Source organism: Nycticebus coucang, chromosome 16 (genome assembly GCF_027406575.1).
Source record: "Nycticebus coucang isolate mNycCou1 chromosome 16, mNycCou1.pri, whole genome shotgun sequence".
Lineage (NCBI taxonomy): Eukaryota > Metazoa > Chordata > Mammalia > Primates > Lorisidae > Nycticebus > Nycticebus coucang.
Window position 1 is genome coordinate 65,289,086 of NC_069795.1, and position 26,600 is coordinate 65,315,685.

The 26,600-nt window shown below is 36.9% G+C and overlaps 1 protein-coding gene across 2 annotated transcripts in view; it reads right to left on the bottom strand.

Annotated features, from left to right (window-relative positions):
- The window catches only part of LSAMP (limbic system associated membrane protein), a 667,767-nt gene that overhangs the window by 302,594 nt on the left and 338,573 nt on the right, over window positions 1-26,600 (bottom strand). For both annotated transcript variants that reach the window (XM_053565704.1, XM_053565703.1), the window contains exon 2: window positions 7,633-7,865. In XM_053565704.1, the coding sequence (XP_053421679.1) occupies window positions 7,633-7,865 (233 nt within the window). The remainder of the gene's footprint in view (window positions 1-7,632; window positions 7,866-26,600) is intronic.

Consider the following 26,600-nt stretch of genomic DNA (forward strand, 5'->3'; position numbering starts at 1 on the left):
TTAACTCCATTCAATACGATATTGGCTGTGGGTTTGCTGTAGATGGCCTCTGTCAGTTTAAGAAATGTCCCTTCTATACCAATTTTCTTAAGTGTTCTGATCATGAACGGATGCTGGATATTATCAAAAGCTTTTTCTGCGTTGATTGAGAGAATCATATGGTCTTTGTTTTTTAATTTGTTTATGTGCTGAATTACATTTATAGATTTATGTATATTGAACCAGCCTTGAGACCCTGGGATAAAACCAACTTGGTCATGATGTATAATTTGTTTGATGTGTTGCTGGATTCTGTTTGTTCGGATCTTGTTGAATATTTTTGCATCTATATTCATTAGTGATATTGGTCTATAATTTTCTTTTCTTGTTGGATCTTTTCCTGGTTTGGAGATCAGGGTGATGTTTGCTTCATAGAACGTGTTGGGTAGTCTTCCTTATTTTTCTACCTTTTGGAACAGGTTGAATAATATAGGTATTAATTCCTCTTTAAAGGTTTGGTAGAATTCTGACATGAAAACATCTGGTCCTGCGCTTTTCTTTTTAGGGAGGTTTTGTATGGTTGATACTATTTCTAAACTGGATATGGGTCTGTTCAACATTTCCACTTGATTCTGGCCAATCAAGTATGTGTATTCAGTTTTGAAAAGTATGTGTATTAAAGTATGTGATGAAAAGTATGTGTATTCAGTTGTGAATATGTGTATGTGTATGAAAGTATGTGATGAAAAGTATGTGTATTCAGTGTATGTGATGAAAAGTATGTGTATTCAGTTTTGTTGGGATGAAATGTTCTGTAAATGTCTGCTAAATCCAAAAATTATAGACCAAGTCTTGGAAGGTGATGTGCTTCCAAGTATTGGTCAATTTCCTTCAGATTTTCATATTTCTGAGAATAAAGTTTCTTGTAATATTCATTAAGGATTTTTTGGATTTCTGACGAGTCTGTTGTTATTTCGTCTTTGTTGTTTCTGATTGATGAGATTAGAGATTTTACTTTTTTTCCCTGATTAGGTTGGCCAAAGGTTTATCTATTTTATTGACCTTTTTAAAAAACCAGCTTTTTGATTTATTGCTCTGTTGTATTATTCTTTTGTTTTCAATTTCATTTAATTCTTCTCTAATTTTGGTTATTTCTTTTCTTTTACTGGGTTTGGGGTTGGAATGTTCTTCCTTTTCCAGTTGCTTGAGATGTCCCATTAAGTTGTTAACTTCCTCTCTTTCTGTTCTTTTGAAGAAGGCTTGCAGTGCTACAAATTTCCCTCTTAGAACTGCCTTTGCGGTGTCACAGAGGTTCTGATAGTTCATGTCTTCATTGTTGTTTTGTTCCAAAAAAATTGGCAGTTTCTTTCTTAATCTCATCTCTGACCCAGCTATCATTCAGCATAAGGTTATTTAACTTCCATGTTTTTGTATGAGTATGCAGATTCCTATTGTTACTCAGCTCAAGTTTTATTCCATGGTGGTCCGAGAAGATGCAAGGAATAATTTCTATTTCTTTAAATTTACTGAGGTTAGACTTGTGACCTAAAATGTGATCGATTTTGGAGTAAGTTCCGTGGGATGATGAAAAGTATGTGTATTCAGTTTTGTTGGGATGAAATGTTCTGTAGATGTCTGCTAAATCCAAATGGTGGATGGTTAGGTTTAAATCTAAAATTTCTTTGCTCAGCTTCTTGTTGGAGGCTCCATCCAACACTGCCAAAGGAGTGTTGAAATCTCCGACATTATGGAGCTGGAGGAAATCAAGTTGCTCATGTCTGTTAGAGTTTCTCTTATAAATTGAGGCACATTCTGGTTAGGTGCATAGATATTAATAATTGAAATCTCATCATATTGAGTATTACCTTTAACAAATATGAAGTGACCATTCTTGTCCTTCCTTACTTTTGTTGGTTTAAAGCCTATTGTATCTTCAAATAAAATTGCAACACCTGCTTTTTTCTGATTACTATTTGCCTGAAATATGGATGACCATCCTTTCACCCTGAGTCTGTTTTTGTCTTTTAAGTTAAGATGTGACTCTTGTATGCAACAAATATCTGGCCTGAGTTTTTGTATCCAGTCAGCTAACCTGTGCCTCTTTAGAGGACAGTTTAAGCCATTCACATTAATGGAGAATATTGATAAGTCTGCTGAAATTTTGGGTGTTGAGTTTTTCAAAAGTCCAGTGGACATTTTTAATCCTTTCGCCAGTGTGGAAGTTGGAGTTTGATCCGAAGTTTCTGAATGAGTTTACTTTTGTGGTATAGGATTGGGTTGGTTGTTACAGAGGATAGGTCTGAGAATATCCTGAAGAGCTGGTTTAGTTGTGGCAAATTTCTTCAACATATGAATGTTATTAAAGTATTTAATTTTTCCATCATAAATGAAACTCAGTTTGGCTGGATGCAAAATCCAGGGTTAGAATTTATTTTGCTATAGGAGGTTAAAAGTCAATGACCACCCTCTTCTGGCTTGAAAAGTTTCAGCAGAGAGATCTGCAGTCATTCTAATATTCTTCCCTTTGTACGTAATGGCTTTCTTTCACCTGGCAGCTTTGAGAATCTTCTCCTTCATATTAATTTTAGTGAAGTTAATTATGATATGCCATGGGATGTCTTATTGGGGTTGAGTTGTGCTTGGGTTCTGAAACTGCTATCTGAATTTCAGAATCTCTAGGCATGTCTGGGAAGTTCTCTTTCATAATTTCATGGAGAAGGGCCTCTGTGCCCAGCGAGGCAACCTTTCAGGAATTCCAATGATTTGGATATTAGCCTTCTTCGAATTATCCCAGAGCTGTCTGAGAGAATGATCTGTTTTTGCTCTCCATTTCTTTCCTCTTTGAGAGTTTGGGAGCATTCAAAGGCTTTGTCTTCAAGAGATCCTTTCTTCTGCTTGTTCCACTCTGTTACTGAGGTATTCTACTGTATTTTTCAGATCTTTGATGGCTGCAAATTCTTGCTTCAGTGTGTCAAAGTCCTTGGTGGTTTTGTCTTTAAATTCATTAAATTCTTGAGACAACTTTTGAATTTCTCCTCAAATTCCTAATTCCATTTTGTTAATCTTGTTTGCCATCCAAATTCTGAATTCAATTTCTGACATCTCAGCCAGTTGTTTGTGAATGGGATCTTCAATTACATCTGCCATATCTTTCCCTGGGGGGGTTGATCTATTCTGGTTATTCATGTTACCAGAGTTTTTCCACTGATTCCGCCCCATGATTGTTTTACTCTCTTTGATTTTTCCCCTGGAGCTTTGTTGAGGACCCGTACAGTGCTGTGGCCTGAGAAACTGGGGCCCTGTTTGGTGTGGTGAGGCTAAGTGTTTCTGTCCTGTTTTCAGCTGGTTTCTGTTCAATCCTAGTAAAACAGTTAGTTACTCTGGGTTGAAGTCTCAGCTGTGGAGAAATACCAGCAATTAAGTCACCCCGCCCACCAGGGAACAATTGGAAAAGGAAAATCAAACCTTCCTATAACCACACACCCAGGGCACCACCTGAATAGTCCTCAGGCTATTGGCTCAGTTCAAAAGGTCTAAATCAATTGTCTCAGTCAGCCCCTGTCTTGGGGGAGAGTTTAAGAGGTCTCTGGGAACTGGATCACAGGGGTCTGGTGACTACTCTAATATGGCTTGCTCCAGTGCTGCATGGAGTCAGGAGGAGCCACCCAGCAAATAGATCAGTCTGGGAAAGTTGATGCCTCCTTCCCCACCTTGCAGCTCAGTCACACCCAGTTGCTGCTAGCCCCGCAGGGTTGTGACCCAGTCAGTTGTCTGCAGTGAGCAGATACTCCAGAGGCAGGATACACCTGCCTAAATCACAGGTAAGTCTGTATCTGCTTGTCCAGGCTGTTGCTCTCTGCTTCTATCCAGCAGGGGGTGGTGAGGCCTGTCAACCTCGGGCACTTGATGAAGGCTGGGGGTGTTCACTCAGTTCCAGCGCCAACCTTAGTTTATGTTACTGGCTGAACGGAACAACCCTGTGGGAGTTTGTTTCTGACCTGCTAAATTCCTCTGCAGAGGAGAGGCTGATTTGAGTTCCCAGAACCTGTGCCTCAGGCCGTCTTTACTCCTGCAGGTTTGTATTCGCAGCACGATTAGTTGTCAGGTGTAGCCTCTTGGCCTCCTTTGTCTATTGGCTGATGAACCGCTGAGGACCAGGTGCGTCTTAGGCTCAGTTTGTAATTAAATTTAAAAGGTTACATACAGCAAAAGAAATCATTAATACAGTAAACAGGAAATCTATAGAATGGGGAAAAATATTCATAGTGTATATATCGAAAAGGTTAATTTACAGAATCTACAAAGAACTCAACAAAACAGCAAGAAAAAGACAGACCCATCAAAGTGGACAAAATCACATGGACAGAATATTTCAAAAGAAAATATACAAATGGCCAGCAAACATGAAAATATGCTGAAGGTCACTGGGGAAATGGAACTGAAGTTACAATGAGATACCACCTTACCCCTGTCATAGTGGTCATTATTAAAAAATCAAACAATAGGTGCTGGCATGGATGCAGAGAGAAAGGAACATTTATACACTGTTTGGTGGGACTGCAAATTAGTATAACCTCTATGGAAACAGTACGGAGATTCCTCAAAGAACTAAAAGTAGACCTTACGATTCAATCCAGCAATCTCACTACTGGGTATCTAACCAAAGGAAATGAAATTATTTTATCAAAAAAGACACACAATTCACAAGTGCAAAGATATGGAATCAACCTAAGGGTCCATCAGTCCATGAATGGATAAAGAAACTGTGGTGTATATGGTGTGTGTGTATATATTGGTGAGTGGTACTCTATTTCAGCTATAAAAAGGAATGGAACTGGAGAGCATTACTCTAAGTGAAGTATCTCAGGAATGGGAAAACAAAGACCATATGTTCTCACAAATAAGTGGCAGCTAAATAATGAGTGCACACAGGCACAAACAGATGTAAAATATATTGGAAAATAAGAATGAGGAAGGGGTTAAAGGATGAGAACTTACCTATTGGGTACAATGAACACTGCCCCGAAGATAGGTATACTGAAAGCCCTGAATTTAGCATGATGAAATGTATCTATGTAATAAAAATTTTTGTGCCCTCTTAATATCATGAAATTTAAACACAACCAAAGTAGAAAAATCATGAGATAATCTCAATAAATTATTATTAGATAAAATCTATTTTTTTTTTTTTTTGAGACAGAGACTCACTTTGTCACCCTGAGTAGAATGTCATGGAATCATAGCTCAGAGCAAACTCAACATGTGCTCAAGAGATCCTCTTGCCTCAGCCTTCCAAGTGATTGGGACTACAATAGACTGCCACAATAGCTGTAATTCTCTAGTAGAGATGGGGTCTTGATCTTGTTTAGGCTGGTCTTAAAATTCTGAGCTCAAGCAATTTTTTAGCAGTAATTCTCTAGTAGAGATGGGGTCTTGATCTTGTTTAGGCTGGTCTTAAAATTCTGAGCTCAAGCAATCCACCTGCATTAGCCTCCCAGAGTGCTAAGATTATAGGCATCAGCTATCATGCCTGGCCAACAAAACACATTCTTCTTAGTAAAGTATCATAACAATGGAAAAGCAAGTAACCGATATATTTAATACTCATATGAAGCCAGTAGACAATCTACTACATGCCCATATAAGAGCAAAACTCTATTCAATTCAAGCTGGTGGGGAGGGTTAATGGGAATGAGGGAGAGTAAAAGGGAGAAGGGAGGGGAATTGGTGTGCTCCCACTTAATGGGCACAATGTAAGGGTATATGGCACACCTCTTGGGTATGGGATACGCCTACAAGAGGGACTCCACCTAACAAATGCAAACATCATAACCTAGTTTGTACCCTCACATTAACCTGAAATAAAAAAAAAAAAAGGAAGAATGGAAAAGAAAAAGTCTGAAACTAAAAAAAAAAAAAAAAAAAAAACTGTTCTAAAGAGCCCTAAGTAAGTTAGTTCTCTTTCCTCCCGCTTTCACTGAATTAGGTAGAAATTCTTTCGTTTTGATGTGTATGTGTGTGAACGCATGTGTACTTGTATTTGTTCTGAGGAAGCTGGTAAATTAACTCATTGACATATTTCTATATTTCTGTTTACAGGTCTAAATGGATTGCCTGAGATCTAAACCTTGGTGTTTCCCTTGTTATAAAGCACACGTATTCATTACTAAACCACAGGGAAAGCATTCAAAGCTTTGCCTATGGTTGGAAGTTTGCAAGCCAGTAGACATGTCTGTTATAAGCAATAAAATGAAGTTGTCATCCATTCCAAATGGACCAAGATGGGGTCACATGACTAAAGCACTCCTACACCAGGCAGTCTCTGATGTATTTTATTCCAGTTTCAATCCATTAATCAGAGGAGTTGGGAGAGCAATAATTTAAATGCTGCAATAATCAATTCCATAACACATTAATAGAAGCTACAGTCAAACTTTGCCACACCACTGACTGCACTGGAATCTTGACAGGAGCCCTGGGGACATGCCTAATTTGCATTAAATTTACATAAAATTGTAAATCAAGAATACATAAACACAGCCCTAATATTTGTTAGTGTTTAGATCTTTGCTGAAAGATGGATTGAAACTGCTGGTGTTGTATACTTCCTGGGTGAAAGACACACCTATAACTCTGACTTTAACCTTACAAAAGTGAACTATGAAACCAAATCGTATGTTCTCCATAAAAATCTAAAATTTTAAAAAATTGATGTATTAAAAAAACATAAAATTCATCACAAAATACAAGTGCTTATAAAATTCCCTTGATTGAAAAGATTAGCAAAATAAAAAATAATAGAAAAAGAAAAAAAAAAGGAACTGCTGGTGGTTGAATTTAGTTTGCAATAAAATTGTGCAGCTGAGTAATCAGCTTTGTTAACCTTCTGCAGTCAGGGGGAAGTAAACCCAAGAGAACTACCATCTCGGGGCATGTGTATGCCATTTAGGGTCTTCATCCTATAAAACCATGATTCAGATGTGCCACTGGTAACCTCAGTCCAGAAGTAAATTTACCTCCAAGGACTGCACAACTTGTCATTGGATTTGCTCACAAGTAACTTGTCATGAAATGGAGACAAACCTCACAGAAAGCTGGACAACTAAGAGGAAAGATATAAAGCCCTCTGAGAAGTTTTATTTTTCCAAAAGACTTCTGCTATCACAAATCAGATGACTAGTGATAAAACAGATAATTAGTGACAATCATCAGGGTAAAGACAGATAAAACCAAACTTTCATAAATTCAGCAAAGCATCAAACTTTCACAAATTCAGCAAAGCATCCCATACCTCCTAGAATAAGAAAACAGACTTCACATGGTTCTAAGCATTCTGTGTGTTCTCCTGACCCTTTTTTTACCTTGCTCCAATAGCTGTGGCTTTTGCTATGTGTTTTCACACTCAGGGCTCAGAGAAAACACTTTCACCAAGGGTCCTGACCCACAGTGACAAGGTTATACTCATTATTCTCCTTAGTCTGCACATTTTAAGTCTTATCTTTTTCTGAAGAAAATACATACTTAATTGCAATAATATATTTGAAAGGTGTTCTTTTTTTTTCCAGAAAAGATTTCGTGAATATTTTGTCCGTCATGATTAGTCTCTGCCTTCCACCTCTTCCTTACCACCCATCTATCCTGCCATTTTCTTACCTTGCACGATCAAGTAAACTTGGGAGGTCTTGGGCTCATGCTGTGTCTGAACTGAGCAAGTGTAGGAACCCTCATCATAAACATCCACCTTCTGGATTCGGAGGCTATATTCCAGAGAATGACGTTTCTCCAGCTCGACCCGGGGGTCCAGAGACCACTTGTCATGTCCAGCGAAAATGATGCCAGAACGGTTCAACCAAGCCACCTTTGAGTTCTTGTCTTCTACCACACACCTGCCAGAGCAGAACAACAGTGTAAGTGCCTTACCCATAACTGCTTCCACTTACCTTCTCTGCAGGACCAGACTCAACAAGACCAATAGAAAATAATAATTATATGCTGAGAGAATCATTGCCGTGCTATTTCTTGGAGCTCTAAATATTCTCACTATTTCCTTTAAGATCTAATTAATATCCAATGGGTGAATATCATTGTATTAAACTTAATTCAATAATAACAATCTGAGTGTGAGTAATGAAGGCAAGCAAAGTTAATCTAGTATTGGTTTTACCCCAGATTATCTTTTTCTTATACAGGAAAAGGCCAGTGACAGAGAACTCCATCTGTTTAAGTAATTTTGAGAATATACAGTTAATATTGTAGCACTTTTATTCCATCTTGAACTGTTTATTCTAAATATTTCCTATAAGTCTTGTGTGATGGTAGATTCAGGTTGTGCTCCATTGCTATGGGAATTAGACTAATACAACTAATTTGCTTTTGCCCTCTTTTTCTTCAGATTTTTTAAAATTTATATTTTAGTAAATTTATTTCAGGTCAATGTGAGGGTACAAACAACAAGGTCAAAATATTTGATTTTGTTAGGTAGAGTCCCTCTTGTGGTTATGTCCCCCACACAAAAGGTGTGCCAAACACCCCTAACCTGTACCCATTCAATGAGAGTATCCCTACCCTCTCCCCTTCCCCTAACTTGATTTGAAATGAGTTTTTCACTTATGTGGGTACTTGTCAGAAACCAGGCAAAAACCCATGTAACCAAGGCAATTCTTAGTATTAAAAACAAAGCCAGGGTCATCACCCTACCAGACTTCAGGCTATATTACAAGTCTATAGTGATCAAAGCAGCATGGAATTGGCACAAAAATAGAGACATAAACATTTGGAAGTGAATAGAAAGCGATGAGATGAAACTAACATCTTACAGCCACCTGATATTTGATAAAACAAACAAGAGCACACACTGGGGAAAAGATTCCCTATGCGTCTGCTCTTTATGAGTTTGGGAAGCCCACTTCTAGAAGCGAAAACTGTGTAAGCAGGGCCGAGAGAAAGTGGACAGATATTATGTTGAGGAAAAGAAAGCAAAGGTCATGTGGCCTAAGTCTGGTTCCAGCTGCTAAAGGTTGTTTGGGGGCAAGGTAGGTTGCCAGGAGCATTTCTGGTCACACTGAATGACTGCAATCTTTTATGGAAGGTAAAGAAACTAATTTTGTGGTTTATATTATAAGGAAGGTAACAGAAAATGACTACTTTTTTTTTTTTACAAACCTAAAAAGGGTCTCTTTCTGAAAGATGAAAAAAATAAAAGCGGCAAAGAAACGTGCATTATTGGAGAAGAGAGAAACATTTCCTGGGGAGTATGGTTTTCTTCTTTAATTTCAAAAAGAATCATCTGGCTACAGAAAAATCAAGCCAAAATAAAGCAAAACAATTTCATTTCTCTCTGTGTCCCTTTGGTGAGACCTCTGTCCACCACACAGGGAGACTGTCCCATACCCTGCTTCTAACTGTAGACCCAATTGCTCAAAACTCTGGGTCACGAAGGATGGACAGAAAGAGCCAGGACCATGGCAACAGAGTAACTGAAACACCATGTGCCCCTCTATTTCAGTAGCCACATCAAATCCAAGTTTTCTCTGAGGGCAAAACAACTAGGTATAGCTATTCCACACCTACGCGCAGGGAAAGTTAACACATAGGCCACGGGCTGTCCAGATAGAGATACAGAGGCTGACTCATATCTCTTATAAGATAAAAGCTGTCTTTGTAAATACCTTGTCTATCGTACAAAGATCTCCTTATCCCATTATTCTTAGTGGATATTTTATTTAGAGTGGGAATCTGACTTAATTAGTTTGGTTCCAGGATACCCAGGTTCTACATTTCTTCTTTACCTGTTTGTTTCATAAACATAACCAGATGACAGTATCACTTGGTACCCCCAATTCCCAGTATGCGTTTCTCTGCTGTGCAGGTATTATTGGGAATAATTGCACGAGTTTGATAATTTAGAGCTCCTCTATGGGGAGCACCAAGCTAACTTCCTAGATGCTTGCTGCTTCTTTCCAAACTTGATTTTATGATACCTTCTTTCTTATCTGCCTTTCTGACATCATTTCTCTGTTCTTGATTGAATTCACAGCACATCTCAATTTAGAATCATTGATGAATTAATTAACAGGCTATTTGTTATCTTATTCCAGATCATTAATGAAATTATTAAATGCAGATTTATTATGTTTTTCTATTCTACTGAAAATAGAAATGTACTTATTTTTATATATTTTAAATCTTCTATCACATTCCTGTTTACATTTTTCTTATCTGCACAGCTTAGCACAACAATGACCTGATTTGCTAGATCACAGAGATTTATTCTGAAGGTATTTTAGCCTAGAATGTGGGCCTAACCTGTCCATTTTGAAAAAAGAAAAAACACTATATAACATAGTTCACATAAATATGGCCTATAAATCAAATAAAGAAAGAGGGTTTGCTTTATTTCTTTAGATACTACTCAAAACTACAATAAAATTGGCATTTGGTAAATGCCTATCTTGTAAATTAATGGGACCACACATGCAGACATGTGGTTTCCTATATCCACATCCCCATCCCAAGTCCTAAGCAGTCTCTACAAATAAATCATGCAAATTTTCTTAACAATGTAGAGTAGAGTTTCTAAGTCAGGTCTTCAGGTTTTTTTTTTTTTTTTTTTGACATTTCAGCAATTTTTAAATTGCTACAATTTTAAAGTTAAAATCACACAGATCGTTATTCCAAATTACTCTCTGAGACTGTTCAGAAATATCTTAACCTAAAGAAGTAATTGACTATTTCAGCAAAATTGCCAGACCCACAAAAGTGCATCAATGGAAACAATACATTTTGCAAAAATTTTGTTATGACAAGCTACATAACATCTTATTTTTACTTTGGGTTTCATCCGTATTTATTTTTTAATTTATCTTTTACTTATAAATAAGTAAAGGTATGTTAGAATGCACACACATTTTTTATTGACTCAGATGGGTCAGCCAAAGTACCAGAACATAATACAGCAGTGGTTTAAAAAGGAAATCACCTCTTCAGATCTTCAACAGTACCTTTTAATGTAGTCAGTATTTTCAAAGTAAATGTATTGAACCTATAAATTAAAAAATAATCCTTCTACAATGTGACTAAAACTTTCCTAATGAAAAATGAGATAAGGAATAATGCAGATTAAGAACTTATTTATTTGTTTTTTTAGCATATACAAGTATATGTTTATTTTATATTAGAGAGAGGGGACAGAGCAGGAAAAGAGATGAGAGAGAAGAGAGCAGTGAGTCCAATTTATTTATTTATTTTTGTTTTTTGTTTTTAAATTTTATTTTTCTTTTCTTTTTTTTTTTTTGAGACAGAGTCTTACTTTGTCACCCTCAGTAGAGTGTCATGGCCTCATAGCTCACAGTAACCTCGAACTCTTGGACTCCAGTTATCCTCTTGCCTCAGTTTTTCATTTTTTTTTTTTTTTTTTAGTAAGGATGGGGACTCACTCTTGCTCAGGCTGGTCTCGAACTCATGAGCTCAAGAAATCCACTTGCCTCAACCTCTCAGAGTACTAAGATTATAGGCCTGAGCCACTGTTCCTGGCTTGAGTCTAATTTATTTTTTAGTATTAACATTTTAATTTAAGGTGGCAACTATTGTTAACAATAAGAAGTACACATTTAAATAAAAGAAGGAGCCAATGTAATTCTCTTGATTTTTAGATCTTTATTGTTTATGTTTATGAAGTGAAACTAAGCAGTTACACAGGCAGTCGTAGACCACCTGGCTATACGGAAAGGGGAAATGCTAAAACAACTGCAGACCCAGGTTCCTAGTATTCAGAGACTTATCGATAATCATTATGAACTTGCATCTAGGAGGTAAACTGTCTACGTGTGCATTTGGCAGGGCTATGGAGTACATGAGAGTTCATGGGCTATAACATCCTTATATGATAATAGGGAATTATCACCCACTTAGAATGATGCTTCAGAACTGGGCAATTTAGTTCTAAATTGTGTACCTAGTGGCTTTATCTCCAAAATCCATCTCGGCTAAAGCAAGTGTGAAGATACATATTCTAAAAATCCATTGGTGTTATGTGTTGTTTGAGTTAATAAAATGTTGCCTTGTAGAGTGTATGATGTTGCAAATAATTCCCAGGTTTGGAAGGGACTAGACCCTTAAAAGAGTGGGTGTTAGTGCCATGAGGAAAGGGTCCTTCCTCTTCAGGTAGAAATTCTGGCAGGCAGCTAAGAACATGGGGGTATAATACAAAGTGCTCCCTCTCCAAGAAATCTTCTCCCATCACTGTCCCATCCTCATATGACCTCTTTAAGACCTCCTTCTTATTACCTCATCATACTCCACATTGCACTAGAGTTAGTTACACTCATCTTTTCTCATAAGTTTATTAAAGACAGTGACCCTCTTATAATTTATCTATAGAGCTCTCACTGAGCCTAGAAGCATAAACAACATTTATACAGTAGATACTCATTCAAATACGGAATTAAAAAAACTTGATTTAATTTAACACACTGATATTCGGCCAATTATCAAATATTTATTGATTATCTAATGGGAACAGAACAGAGAATTATGGATGTGGTATCAAAATGAAAGTGAAGGAGAGCAAAAATGCGTTCCTTGTTTCTACTATAAAGAAAGAGTATCTCTGGGAATAATCTATATTGCATGAGAAAAACTATAAAAAAAGTATAAAGTACAAAATAAATGTTTATTCCTATAACCATGAATCCTCAGATATCAGGTGGGGTACCTACTATAAACCTATAAACCTATGATTTTTTAAATCAGCTTTAAAAAAAATAACAGGAAAGGCAAACAAACACATTTTTATCTTCCCTATTCAGTATATTTGATCCTATAAAACTGTCACAAAAAATCAATGTACCTATAAAAATCTCAAGCATTGGTTCTTTGTGAACACTTTATACCAAGTACAAGTATATTATGCACACTTATACAAACAGGTACATTGACAATTCCACTCACGTTCCACGAGGTAGGGGATTATGCTTCTAAAGTGATGAATATAATTGGAGGTAGAAAAGAAATGCTAAATTCAGTTTATGCCAATAGATTACTTAATAGCATATTTACAGACAAGATATCCGTGATATAAGTATACATATCTATCAGATATTAAGCCTGTTCAATTGCTACTGGACATATCTCTTCATATTTAACAAGCATTACTGGCTGCTAAAAGCATACCAACTTAGCATTCAAATTTATCCAGACTTAGCTTATATAAATTTCCTCTATTTCTCAAGAGTATAATCTGATATTTACTCTCTGATAACAAATAAATATATTTTACATAATCTCTCACCAGTTAGCTATACTCATACTTTTTACATTTCTGGGTTTAGGTGCAGTGTGATTAGATGGATTCACATTTATTTAAATTTCTTTGTTTCTCAAGTGGGGGTAATTTGTGTCCTCAGATGACACTGGCAATGTCTTGAAACATTTTTTTGGTTGTCACAACTGGGGGAATGGGTGGGTACTGGTATCTAGTGGGCAGAGGCCAGGTGCCACTCAATTTCTTACAAAGCACAAGACATACCCCATAACAAAGACATTATCCCATTCAAAACATCCATAGGGCAGAGTTTGAAAAACCCTGTCTTAGACCTCTGTCTCTTGGTTTAAATACTCAGAAGCACAGGGCATACATTTATCACAATATTTTTTTCATAAGCATATGCTTCTTAAACTACAGACACTTAGTTGTCGCAAGCAACATCTCCTGACTGTATGTAAGTCAAGTTTATGACAAAGGCACTCCAGTGAAGCCTAGTGATACTGTGTTTATAAGGTAGTACCTACTGAAACATGTCCCTTTTGTGGTCTTATTTTAGTATCATAATTATACAGTGGTATAATTTTTTACATTATTGACAATGAATGAGAAAGCTATAACTTGGTTGGTTCCTAATTTAATACTGGAGAAAATATTTAAGCATTAGTGTTTGAGGCAGGATCTGTGGCTCAGTGAGTAGGGTGCTGGCCCCATTTACCGAAAGTGGTGGGTTCGACTCTGACCCCAGTCAAACTGCAACAAAAAAATAGCTGGGTATAGTGGCAAGGGGCTGAGATAAGAGAATGGCCTAAGCACAAGAGCTGGAGTTTGCTGTGAACTGCGATGCCACTGCACTCTACCAAGCGCAGAAAAAAAAAAAAGAGAGAGAGAGAGAAATAAACAACAACAAAAATTAGCGTTTGGGTTGTTTTTTCTCTGTATAAAAATGGGTCAGTAGGGCAGCACCTGTGGCTCAAAGGAGTAGGGTGCTGGCCCCATATGCCGAAGGTGGTGGTTTCAAACCCAGCCCTAGCCAAAAACAAAAATAAAAACAAACAAACAAAAAAAAATGAAAAAAAAAAAAATGGGTCAGTAACACCCAAAATAGGGAAGGGAGAATTAAATTGGCTGGGGGAAATCTGATTTTTAAAGAAAATTATTCACCTTTAGTCACAGAAAACTTTTTTCATTAACTTTATTATTTTTTTGCATCCGCAAGTCTCTTTTATAAGATGTGGGAAGATTCAAGATGTTGATGGAAAGGACGTCTTTAAGAAAGGTTTGTTGAAGCTGTCTGCTTTGTATCTTTAGTCTCACAAATAAAATCCTTAGTGAATCAGCAAAACTACCATAGAATCATTTCCCTCTAGAACGAAACATAATTGGTCTGGGAAGTGATGCTATATATTCCCAACATTAAAATGTAGAATAAGAAAAAAGTTCTAAACAGAAAATGGGATAAAGTATAAAAATATTCCAGATTCTCCTGAGTCAGAAGTCCTCAGTCTGATTTTATAACATTATTTTAAGTATAATGAATTCCAAGAACTATGCAAACACATCAAAAAAAATACCAAATTAGTTAAAAACCAAATTTAAAGAATTTCAAATTATCAATCATTTTGGATCAGCTCTGCTTCATTACCACAGTCTAAGATTAGACTCAGTTGGAAATAAAAAAAGCAGCGTGGGGATTCACTGCTGACACTCAGGAGTGTTAGCCTGTTAGCCTTTGCTGCAACAAGAAGCTTCATTCCCCGGGTTCCCTGCCCCCAGCCCCACAATTCTTTGCAGACCTGACTTCTGCCTTGGCCCTGTGTCTGCTCTCCTGACCTCATTCTGCATTGTGGTGCATGTCTGTTCTCCTCATCTTCATCACCTTGAACCAGGGACTGATCTTAGTTCTATGATGGTTTACTTTTCTAGATTTCTACCAGATTTTAATCCAGTTAACACCATGACAGCATCAACATAGTAAGTTCGTCTCTCCTCACTCTCATTCCTTTGCATACTTCCGTGTGCAAATCCCTACTTGTACACACATACGTGCACACACACGGAAGGAGTAATAGACATTCAGGACAAAATGAGGACAGATGCAGCAAACCCACAGGAACCAGATCCATGTAAATATATTACTGGTCACAACAATTCAGAACTCTGTATACTGATGATGGAGTGTTAGGGTAAAAACACACTGTGTAGTTCCTGAAGATATTGATTTTCGTTCTGGCCTTCAGCCTATTATTGGGACACTGTTAAGTGATTTAGCTTTTCTGTATCTTGGTTTCTTCATAAGTAAGAGGAGGCTAATAATACCTGTCCAAAATGCTTAGAAAATTCTCTCAGTGCAGTTCTATAAAACAGATGAGATGATGTACATGGAAACGTTTCATGAGATGGAAACCAATATACGTTCTTATATTCATAGTTTATCATGGGAGAGAATGGTAGATGGGAAGGAAACAGTCAAACGTGAGAGATTACTAAAAGGAAGGAAAGACACTCATTTCTCTAAGTTATAATCAAAAAGTTTATTTCTCTATTTTTCATAGTATAATGGCACTCACCAGATGTATACTATTACCCAGATGCTCTTTGATCAAGCATGTATTTCTCCAAATTCTCAATTTGTATTAGCTATTCACATGTGCTATCATGCCAAAGCACCCTTTCTGTAATTGCATTACCACTTAGAAGAATAATTCATTACCTGAAAGTGCAAAAATGTTCATCATAATGGTAAATGGTAAAGCTAGAATAGACTCTTCCATTCCTGGGTTAATAGACAGACTCCACTTTTTCTCTTTTATTATCACAAGGGAACGCCTTGTCCAGCCATATATGCACTGTTAAATATGCATACACATATAGATGACATACGCATTGCTATGTTTGATAATTGTCTTCTTGAAGAATAAAGACACTTGCACATCCTGCAGATGGCAGCAGTGAGGGGAAGGGCCGGAGGAAAGAGGAGGAAAGCAGGAGGATCTTGAAGCATTGAGTGCTTCAACATGCTGTACTCCAGGACAGTTTGTGTTCCTCTTATTGTTCCATCAACTGTGTCACCTTGAAATTCATAGGGAAAAAAATGAACCAAAAGGGAGGAAATTCTAAAAAAAAGATCAAAATTGAGACCAAGAACTGATATTTATCCTAGTCATGGCTGGAGTTAGGATCAATCCCAGGAACATTTATATGGTTGGAAACAATTCTTCTAAGATCTTCACAACAGTCTGGATTATGTTAGAAAATAGGTCATTACCTTTTTAATCACACCATAACTCAAGATTCTTCACTGTGTTGTCAGTGGTGAAGTGGAAAAGATATGGATTCAGTAATGTATCTTTTTTTTATTATTAAATCATAGCTGTGTACATTGATATAATCATGGGGCATCATTCACTAGCTTCACAGACCGTTTACCAAGTTTCACATATACCCTTGTAAGATGCACCGCTGGTGTGATCCCACCAATTCCTTTCCCTCTACCCACCTCTCCCCACCCTCCCCTCCCTTTCCCCCTTCCCCCTATTCTTAGGTTGTAAGTGGGTTATAGCTTTCATGTGAAAACCCTAAATTAGTTTCATAGTAGGGCTGAGTACATTGGGTACTTTTTCTTCCATTCTTGAGATACTTTACTAAGAAGAATACGTTCCAGCTTCATCCGTGTAAACATGAAAGAGGTAAAATCTCCATCTTTCTTTAAGGCTGCATAATATTCCATGGTGTACATATACCACGATTTATTAATCCATTCGTGGATCGAGGGGCACTTGGGCTTCTTGCATGACTTAGCAATTATGAATTGGGCTGCAATAAACATTCTGGTACAAATATCTCAGTAATGTATCTTTATGCAAGTTACTCAGCAGACAAAGACAGTCTGGTAGAGGTGGTTATGGGCTTTGGCTAAGTAGTCAATCTCCTGCCTAATTCTAACTCCTTCATACCTTTGCTCAATAGCTTATTTTCTCTGTATATCTTCATCTATGAAATTAAATGATAATATATGTATCTCATTGGGCAGCAGTAATGTTTAAGTCAGTTTTTTTATTTATTTTTTTTATTAAGCCATAGCTGTGTACATTAATGCAATTATGGGGTACAGTGTTCTGATTTTATGTACAATTTGAAATACTTTCATCAACTTGGTTAATATTGCCTTGGCCACATTTTCTTAGATATTGTGTTAAGACATTTATATTCTACACTTAGTAGATTTAACATGTACCCTTATAAAATGCACCATAGGTGTGGTCCCACCAATTACCCTTCCTCTGCCAATCCTCCCTCCACCCCTCCTTTCCCCCTCCTCTTTCCCCTTCATCTTGGGCTATAGTTGGGTTATAGCTTTCATATTTAAGTATGGGTGCTTATATATTGGTTTCACAGTAGGGCTGAGTACATTGGATACTTTTTCTTCCATTATTGAGATACTTAGCTAAGAAGAATATGTTCCAGCCCCATCCATGTAAACATAAAAGAGGTAAAGTCTCCATCTTTTTTAAGGCTGCATACTATTCCATGGTGTACATATACTACAATTAATCCATTCATGGGTCAATGGGCACTTGGGCTTCTTCCATGACTTAGCAATTATGAACTGGGCTGCAATAAACATTCTGGTGCAAATATCTTTGTTATAAAGTGATTTTTGGTCTTTTGGATATATACTTAGTAAAGGAATATGCAGGATCGAATGGCAGGTCTATGTTTAGATCCCTAAGTGATTTCTAAACTTCTTTCCAAAAGGAATGTATTAGTTTGCATTTCCACCAGCCGTGCAGAAATATTTCCTTTTCTCCACATCCATGCCAACATCTCTGGTTTGGGGATTTTGTGATGTGGGCTAATATTCCTGAAGTTAGATGATATCTCAAAGTGGTTTTGATTTGCATTTCTCTGATGATTAAGGAAACACTTAAAGAAATTGGCCTGAGAGAATATTTTATGAGGAGAACCCCCTCCCCGGCAATTGAAGCAACACCAAGAATACATTACTGGGATCTGATCAAACTAAAAAGCTTCTGCATAGCTAAGAACACAGTAAGTAAAGCAAGCAGACAGCCCTCACAGTGGGAGAAGATATTTGCAGCTTATGTCTCCGACAAAGGTTTAATAACCAGAATTCACAGAGAACTCAAACATATTAGCAAGAAAAAAACAAGTGATCCCATCTCAGTGTGGGCAAGGGACTTGAATAAGTGAGTTTTTTTAAACATATACATAGTGCCTGGACCTAACGTGTCCAATATTTTTGAAAAGTATCAGTGTTTTTTTTTTTTTTTCCAGCGGAGTTTTGCACTGTAGGAAGAGCATCTACATTTTTCTTCTGCAACTCAGGAACAATATCTACCTTCTATGATGGTTTTAGTTATTAAAAGGGCTAATGCTTTTAGTGTACCCAATGAGCTTTGGAAGAACCTAATAAATTTGTCTTCCCATATATTTCCATAATTCCAATCTTGAACATTCATTCTGTAGAAAACATACTATTGGGCTAAATTCAGCAAACTCCAGATATTATGGTTTAATCCTTGCTTATTAATAGGAATCTCCAAGGAAACCCCCCTTTAGGGGCTTGAGTTCTCTTGCATCTGATACCGTCTTGGTCCCCTTTGGTTAGCAATCAATTTCTTACAGCCCATAGAATTTAAATTGAAAGCACGATGCTGCAGCATGCTTACAGTCCAATGGTGTAGATTGAGGCTCTAATGCCATCTCTGGAATATTAAAGGATATAAATATTAAGGGAATATTAATTAAAGGATTTTGGGGATACTTGTGAATAGGCAGCTCAGGTCTTAATTGTTTCATCCTTTTCAATCAGATCCAATTAGTTCCAGATAAGGAAGAGCCCACTCATGGCTCTCTCTCTAGGATTGCTGGAACAGAGGACAATTGGCCCATGTTGTGCTTTATGAGCTCTTGAGATCTGCTGGAAGCAATGAGGTTACTTTTGGATAGAATGAGGCATTGTGGACCCCCAGGTTATAAGGACAAGGCCTCATCCATTTCCTTCTGAGTGAGTAGCAATTGTACACTAATTGGAGTAGCAAGACTCTCCAAAATTGCCTTTTCCTTTGAGCTACAGATTGTCCTCTGTTCCTCCCTATACAGTTGTGACAAAATAAGAAACAACTTAAAATTTTGCTTTTGTTTTGATCCTCCCTATAAGTCTTTGTTCTCTCTGAAAAGTCCCTCTCATTTAGAAGGAGAAAAAACTGTCTTTAGCTGTACCTTTGAAAGACTAAATTTAGTCTTGGAATGCTGGCTCAGATTTGTAGTTAAAAACCTCACTTGCTATGCAATTAAAAACAATTCCACAGCTATTTGATAAAAATTGTGTTACCTCTGAGTCATTACAAAGTAAATATCAAAAGTATGTTAAGTTCTGGAAGGAAAAAATTGTGGTCCATACCATACGGAGTTTATTCTTTATCTTATTCCAGCAGTAAGGAGCAAGAAAAGTGTTTGTAATAAATTATAATGCACTTAGCACAAGCATTCTGATGTAGGAACATGGCTAGAAAGTCTGGAGACTATTTTCCATAAGTCTCACTTGAAAACCCAGCCTCTTACTTTATAGTCTTATCATATAGAGCATTATGTAAATGTCATTGTAGCAGAAACACATTATAATATGGCTCATCATTACTTTCCATGCATTTAGATACAATTCAGATCAAATTATGCCCTTTAGGATATGCAATTAATAAATGCAGCCTATATGCTGTTACAGAGCTGACACATAGTAAATGCAAGTATATAAACAAATAAGTCATGATTCTGTCCATCAAGGCTACCCTTAGAAAATGGCCTGCTGCCTAGCTTGCCTTTACTGGTAGAGGTCGAAGTAAAAGAGATAAAGATAAAGTCAGACACATATAAGAAGCAAAAGCAATCTTTATTTTTAAAATGTATTTTGTGGATACAAATGTGAAATAGGGGACTCTAGTAGCTGGAGACTGAGGGAGATACCATCAAACAGATCTATCACGGGTGAAGGAAATGTAGTGATCTCCTCCCCCAGCTGACAAGAAGCCCATGTATCATTGGTGGATGCATATTGATCACAAGGACACTACTCGCACAGAGAATTATAACCATAAGGACTTTCTAAACTTCCATTTTGGCTTTTCTATCAGTCAATTTGCACCCCACCTCAACTCCTCTATTTCCTGTCTCCAGAATTAATATTTTTCTCATGTTGTCTTCCAAAGGACAGTAGTGTAGGCAGGACATCATCCTTGTGTGACAACCTATTTTTGTGGCTTTTCTTTTATCTCTCCTCATCACCTTCTTTCCTTGCCTAAACCTTTGGTGAAGGTCTGTCACTCTGGAGTAGGTCATAAATGGGACATAGAGCTGCATGCTCAAAAAAAGAATTAGATTTTACCAAAAGAATGGGAATAAAAGCAAGTGATGAAGAGTTTGAAATGAAAGCTTATCTGGGAGAGCTTGGTAAGGAACACAGCCTGCAGAAACTGGAGAATGATACCTGGAGACTGACCAGGACTACAGTCCCAAATCTGCACAAAGCACTGGGCCTCAGGGTAGGCTGATGGAGGTCAGGGAGGTAACTGGTATATGGATTTGGAAGAGATGGGAAGTCAAAGGCCATCATCCCTTGTATTCCAGCCACCACAGAGGTTAACTCTGAAATCTCACAACCATTCTGTGTAAAAGAGCTGCTGATGCTCCTGGGTGAAGGTCACACTGTGAGTCCTAAGAAAAATCTTTGATTCAAAAGTATCTCTTTATCTTTAGAGCAGTTGTGTTCCACCTTTCCACCTTCTTTGTCCCAGTCCAGTTTTGACATTGTATTATAGAAAAGGAACTTTATCTCACCATGACTCTCAAAATATGGCTGTTAAGTGATACAATAGGCAGAAAGAGGGAAAAAGTTGAGTCTAAGAGGAGACATTCGGCCTTGTTTTAAAATGTGCCTGTAGTTTTTCTGCATGAATTATTACCATTTATGGTCAAGACCTCTTTACATGGCATCAGAAACTCTGTTGAAATCTCAGTATGTGCTCAGGAACCTGACCTGCCTCACAGCAGAAATTATGTTGACTAATTAATAATGTCCACTCTCCCTCAAGGACAAGTCACCTTTGCCTGGCTTCATAAGACCACTCTTAGAAGGATGCTGGTGATCCACGTTAATTGTCAAATGAATTTATTTAAGTGCTTGTCCTATTTAATCTCAAAGCTTTCATTGCCATTCGCACACCACTCTTCATTTTCTTCTCTCTCCTCCTAACTTTCCCAGCATCTCTCAATTTCCATAATTGTCCCCTTTCTCCACTCAGCCTTTACACATTGTCCTACAGGATTGTACTCTGCTTCTCTTATAACCTCAGGGAGTATTCCTAACATATTTCATCGGTTTTCTGGCTTTAATTATACTTCATATCATTGGCATCTGAAGCAGACTTATCCACATAGATATCTGAACACATCTCAAATCCAACATATCCTGAGCGGAAACTCATCATCTTCCATGTTACTCCTATTTTTCTCCTAAATTCCCAATTTTCTATTAATGGAACCATAATTTGTCTATAAATCTAGGCTAGTTTCTACAGTTATTTCCTTCTGCTCCTTCATATTACTTATGTGATCAAATCTCGCCTTACATTTTTTCCTTCAAATTGACCTTTCCTCTCCATCATGGTTTCCACTACTATTGCTCCAGGCCTTGTCATCTGTTACTGCATCATTGCCTAGACTTCTGACTAGTGTTCTGGCCTCTGACATTGCATCCCCTGCCCACAGATATTCCATCTTTCAAAGGGAACAGAACATACATGAAGTTGGCCATGTAATCATCTTGTTTAAATGTCTATGGTATTTTTACCCGTCAAAGTCCAAAGACATTAGTAAAATGTAAATTTTTTCAACCTACCTTTCCAGGCTAATCTCTTGGCATTATATTCTCTTTCTCCTATAAATCTTATTCGCTATTCAGCCCCCGATCTCACTTTTTTCTAGATCTGGGTTTTCCCTTTATTTAAAATGTCTTTTGCATCCTTTTACATTTGGCAAGCTCCTGCTTACTACACAAAGTCCAGCTCAGCTGTGTCCTCCCTTGTGAAGTATTCTCCGATTTCTCTAGTTATTTCCTAGCTTACACTAGCATTATTTATTATTTATTTATTTTTGATTGATTGATTCCCTGTCTTTCTGCCTCTCTTCACTGTTTTAAGAGTGTGCCAAGACCATGTCTCTTCAACCTTTGCATCTCTATTGCCTAACAAAGTGCCTGATACAAAGTCCTTAAATAATTATTCACTGGATGAATGAGTATACCAAGAATCTTTCATTTCTCATAGCACTTTCTCAGAAATGTCTTCTCTCTCATACAGTCTTGATGATGAAGGAAACTTACTATTTCAAATGGTTTTATAGCAAATAAATTGTGACAGGGAAAGATAGTTTTTCCTTAAATAAACCAAGCATCTTATTTTTCTTTATTTGCTGCTACCATTTTCTCTATTTCTCTTTGCCTAGGAGAAATGATGACACCTTATCCATCATACATTTATTATATATGTGCATGTGTGTAATTATTTTTGTTGCCATCATTTTTAAAATTTTTAATTTAGACATATAATTGTATACATTTATGGGCTAGACAGTGATGTTTTGCTACTTTATAGTGATGAGACTATGGCAATTGGCACATCTGTCATTTCAAATGTTTACCATTTCTTTGTGTTGGAAACATTCCTTATCCTTCTAGCTATTTGAAAATATACATTTAACTATAGTCAACACCAGAACTTACTCTTCCTATCTAGCTGTAATTTTGAATTCTTTAACAATCTTTTCCCTACTTCCCACCCAAAATAAATACAAATAAATAAAATGTGCAGGCGAAAATTTGTAACTATTGCTAAAAGTATGCTGAAAAGTGAAAACATAAAATGTTTCCAAATATACCAGTGTTTGTCCTCTAGTTTGGTAGAATTTAATGTCAACTTTCAGATCACCTTCTTTGTGTCTCTTACCCTAGGAGCTCATATTCACACATCATTCAAAGGAACATTTTTAAATCCATTCTCAAATGCCACATTGAGGACTCACCACCTTCAACAACATTACCCACTTGCTATAAATTTAGAGGGTTTGTGACTAGATCATAATCAGTTTTCTCACTGCTCGTATCTCAAGAAATAGGTTAATTTGATCTTACAGAGCTTCTAAAATTTTTCTTTCTCTACTTCATTTCACTGTGAAATTAGCAATTATTTTTTCCTTCAAGGTAATAATATGATTACGAAGAAAACTAGGAAAGGTGAGAAAGATACATAGAGTGGGACTCTCTCCACCGTGCCTTTGTTGTGTGAGAGGCCGCTGAAATTTACACATTCTCGAGTTTACCAGTCAACAGAAGGGATAGTAGTTATTCAGACAAAACTATGTTTCATTCCTTAATATTGGTAAATTGTGTCCGACATTTTCTTTGATTACTATCAGACACCTTTTTAGCAATCTAGATGTCAGTGTCTGAATCTGCAATGTCATTATGCTAAAGACAAAATCAGAATGAGGATAATTTTATGTGTTCACTCAACTAGGCTTTTGGCTGCCTAATTACTTGGCTAAACATTATTTCTGGATGTGTCTGTGAGGGTGTTTCTGGAGGAGATTAGCATTTGAATTGGTAAACTGAGTAAAGCGGATTGATGTTCCCAAACATGGGTGAACTTCACCCAATTCATTGAAGGGCTGAATAGAATAAAAGGCTCAGTAAGAAAGAACTCTGTCTCTTTGCATATCTTCAACTTAGAATATTAGTCTTCTGCCCTCCAATTCAAACTTGAATTAGAACTTCCAACTTTGGCTCTCCCTGTTTTTAGGCCTTTGGACTGCAGTTATACTTTTAGCTTTCTTGGGTCTCCAGCTTGCTAACTGTAAATTTTGGGACTTCTTCATGCCCATAATCATGTGAGCCAATTGGTTCTGTTTCTCTTATGGGAATCAAGACTAATGCAATAAGTATTAACAAAATATTTTTAATGACCTGAACTTATCTCAATATAAAGAACAAAAATATATCATTGCCTCTTATATCTTGCTATTTTTTACCCGCTATTTTTAACCTCAATTGCAGTTTTTTCCAAAAGAACACTACCAAAACAAGTAACTATAATAGTTCACCAAGATACGTCCTTATATTAAAAGTTTAGGAATACTGTACAGCTTTGGTAGAGGTAGGTTATCTAGTTTCCCTACTGTATTAATCACTATGCTCTCAATACTAGAATACAGTGACCTAACAGACAGTTAACAAATGATATATTTTTGTTCATATTTTCCAGGCCATTTCCTCTCATTCCATTCCATTTTTTTTTTTTTTTTTGCTATTTGAGGACATGAGTCCTCAAAGAAAACATTTTCTTTTCTTGCAAGAAACCAGTTTCTTTATTTATTTTTCCCATTTTGCTCTTAGGAAATGTGAGTTCCTTAATTTTTATGAACATTCTCCAGTATGGATAAGACCTTGTGCTATGTCACACAATGCTTTACATTAAAATTCCACCTCCACTAGACGATAATATTAAGTACATCAGAGTCCCTAACTTCTGCTCTAAGCACTTCAGTGCAATAATGGGTTGAGCGCACAAAATTCCTGTGGGTACTCAATATAAAATCCTCTAACAATAAAGGTAATTTCAAAAATACAATTTCTGATGGATCATTCTACTTTTATAAAACACCTAAATTACGGAATACTGTGACTGAAGGTAACAAGAACTTGGGGCAATCTGCCTTGACGAGGCAGGACCTGAGCACAAGAGGACACAGACTATATTGTTTATTATGCAGAAAGCTTCCTTTGGGTGAGCCTGAGTTGATTTCTTTCCCAGCCACCAAGTTCCACACGGAGACTCTGTGACCCACACAAAACACAGCATGAACACTGGCCAGTGAGTCCATCTCATCCTTTCAAAACCTTTTGAGCACTTTTCACTTACTGATTTCTCTTAACCATCACTCTTAGCTCCAACAAAACAGCAAGAGAAACATAAAGCAAGATCAAAAGATACATATTCAGTGCGAAACAGCTCAGCCTATTAGCCCCCAGCAACAGATAAATGGAGAACAATTTCCCTTGTACAGTAAAATGTGTTTCTGGGAAGGAAAAGTTACTAGATGTTACACCTGTCCAAGGCAAAGTTAAAAGAAAATTCAATAAGCTTGAGTTCTTTGAGGGTTCTCCATACTTCCTTCTAAAAGGGTTGTACTAATTTGTAGTCCCACCAACAGTGTATAAGTGTTCCCTTCTTTCCACCACCATGCCAGCATCTATAGCTTTGAGTCTTTGTAGACCATTCTCACTGGAGTTAGATGATATCTCAGGGTGGTTTTGATTTGCATTTCTCTGATTATTAGGGACGATGAGCATTTTTCATATGCTTGTTAACCATTGGTCTGTCGTCTTTAGAGAAGGTTCATTCATCTCACTTGCCCATTGATATAGGGAATTGTTGGCTTCTCTTTTTGTTGTTGTTGTTGCTTAATTTGAGTTCTCTGTAGATTCTAGTTATCAACCTTTTGTCTGATTCATTATATACAAATATCTTTTCCCATTCTGATGGATGTCTATTTGCTTTGGTTGTTGTCTCTGTAGCTACACAGAAGCTTTTCAGTTTAATTAAGTCCCATTTATTTATTTTTGTTGTTGTTGCAATTATCATAGAAGTTTTCTTCATAAAGTCTTTCCGCAGGCTGGTAGCTTCAAGTGTTTTCTCCACACTTTCTTTGAGGATTTTTGTTGTTTCATGCCTTAGATTTAGATCTTTTATCCATCTTGAATCAATTTTTGTGAGTGGAGAAAAGTATGGGTCCAGTTTCAGTCTTTTACATGTGGATATCCAGTTTTCCCAGCACTATTTATTGAATAAGGATTCCTTTCCCCAGTGTATGTTCTTGTTTGGTTTATCAAAAATTAGGTGGCTATAAGATGTTCGTTTCATCTCAAGGTTTTCTATTTGATTTCGGATGTCTATGTCTCTATTTTTGTGCCAGTACCATGCTGTTTTGACCACTATGGCCTTATAGTTTTATCCTGAAATCCAATTCCTGGGCATCTACCCAGAAGAAAAAAAAATCATTTTACCATAAGGACATTTGCACTATACTGTTTATTGCAGCTCAATTTACAATTGCCAAATTGTGGAAACAACCTAAATGACCACCATAATCCAGGAATGGATTAACAAGCTGTGGCATATGTATACCATGGGATACTATACATCCACTAAAAAGGATGGTGACTTTACATCTTTTGTATTAATTTGGAAGGTCTTGAAATACATTCTTCTTAATAAGGCATCACAAG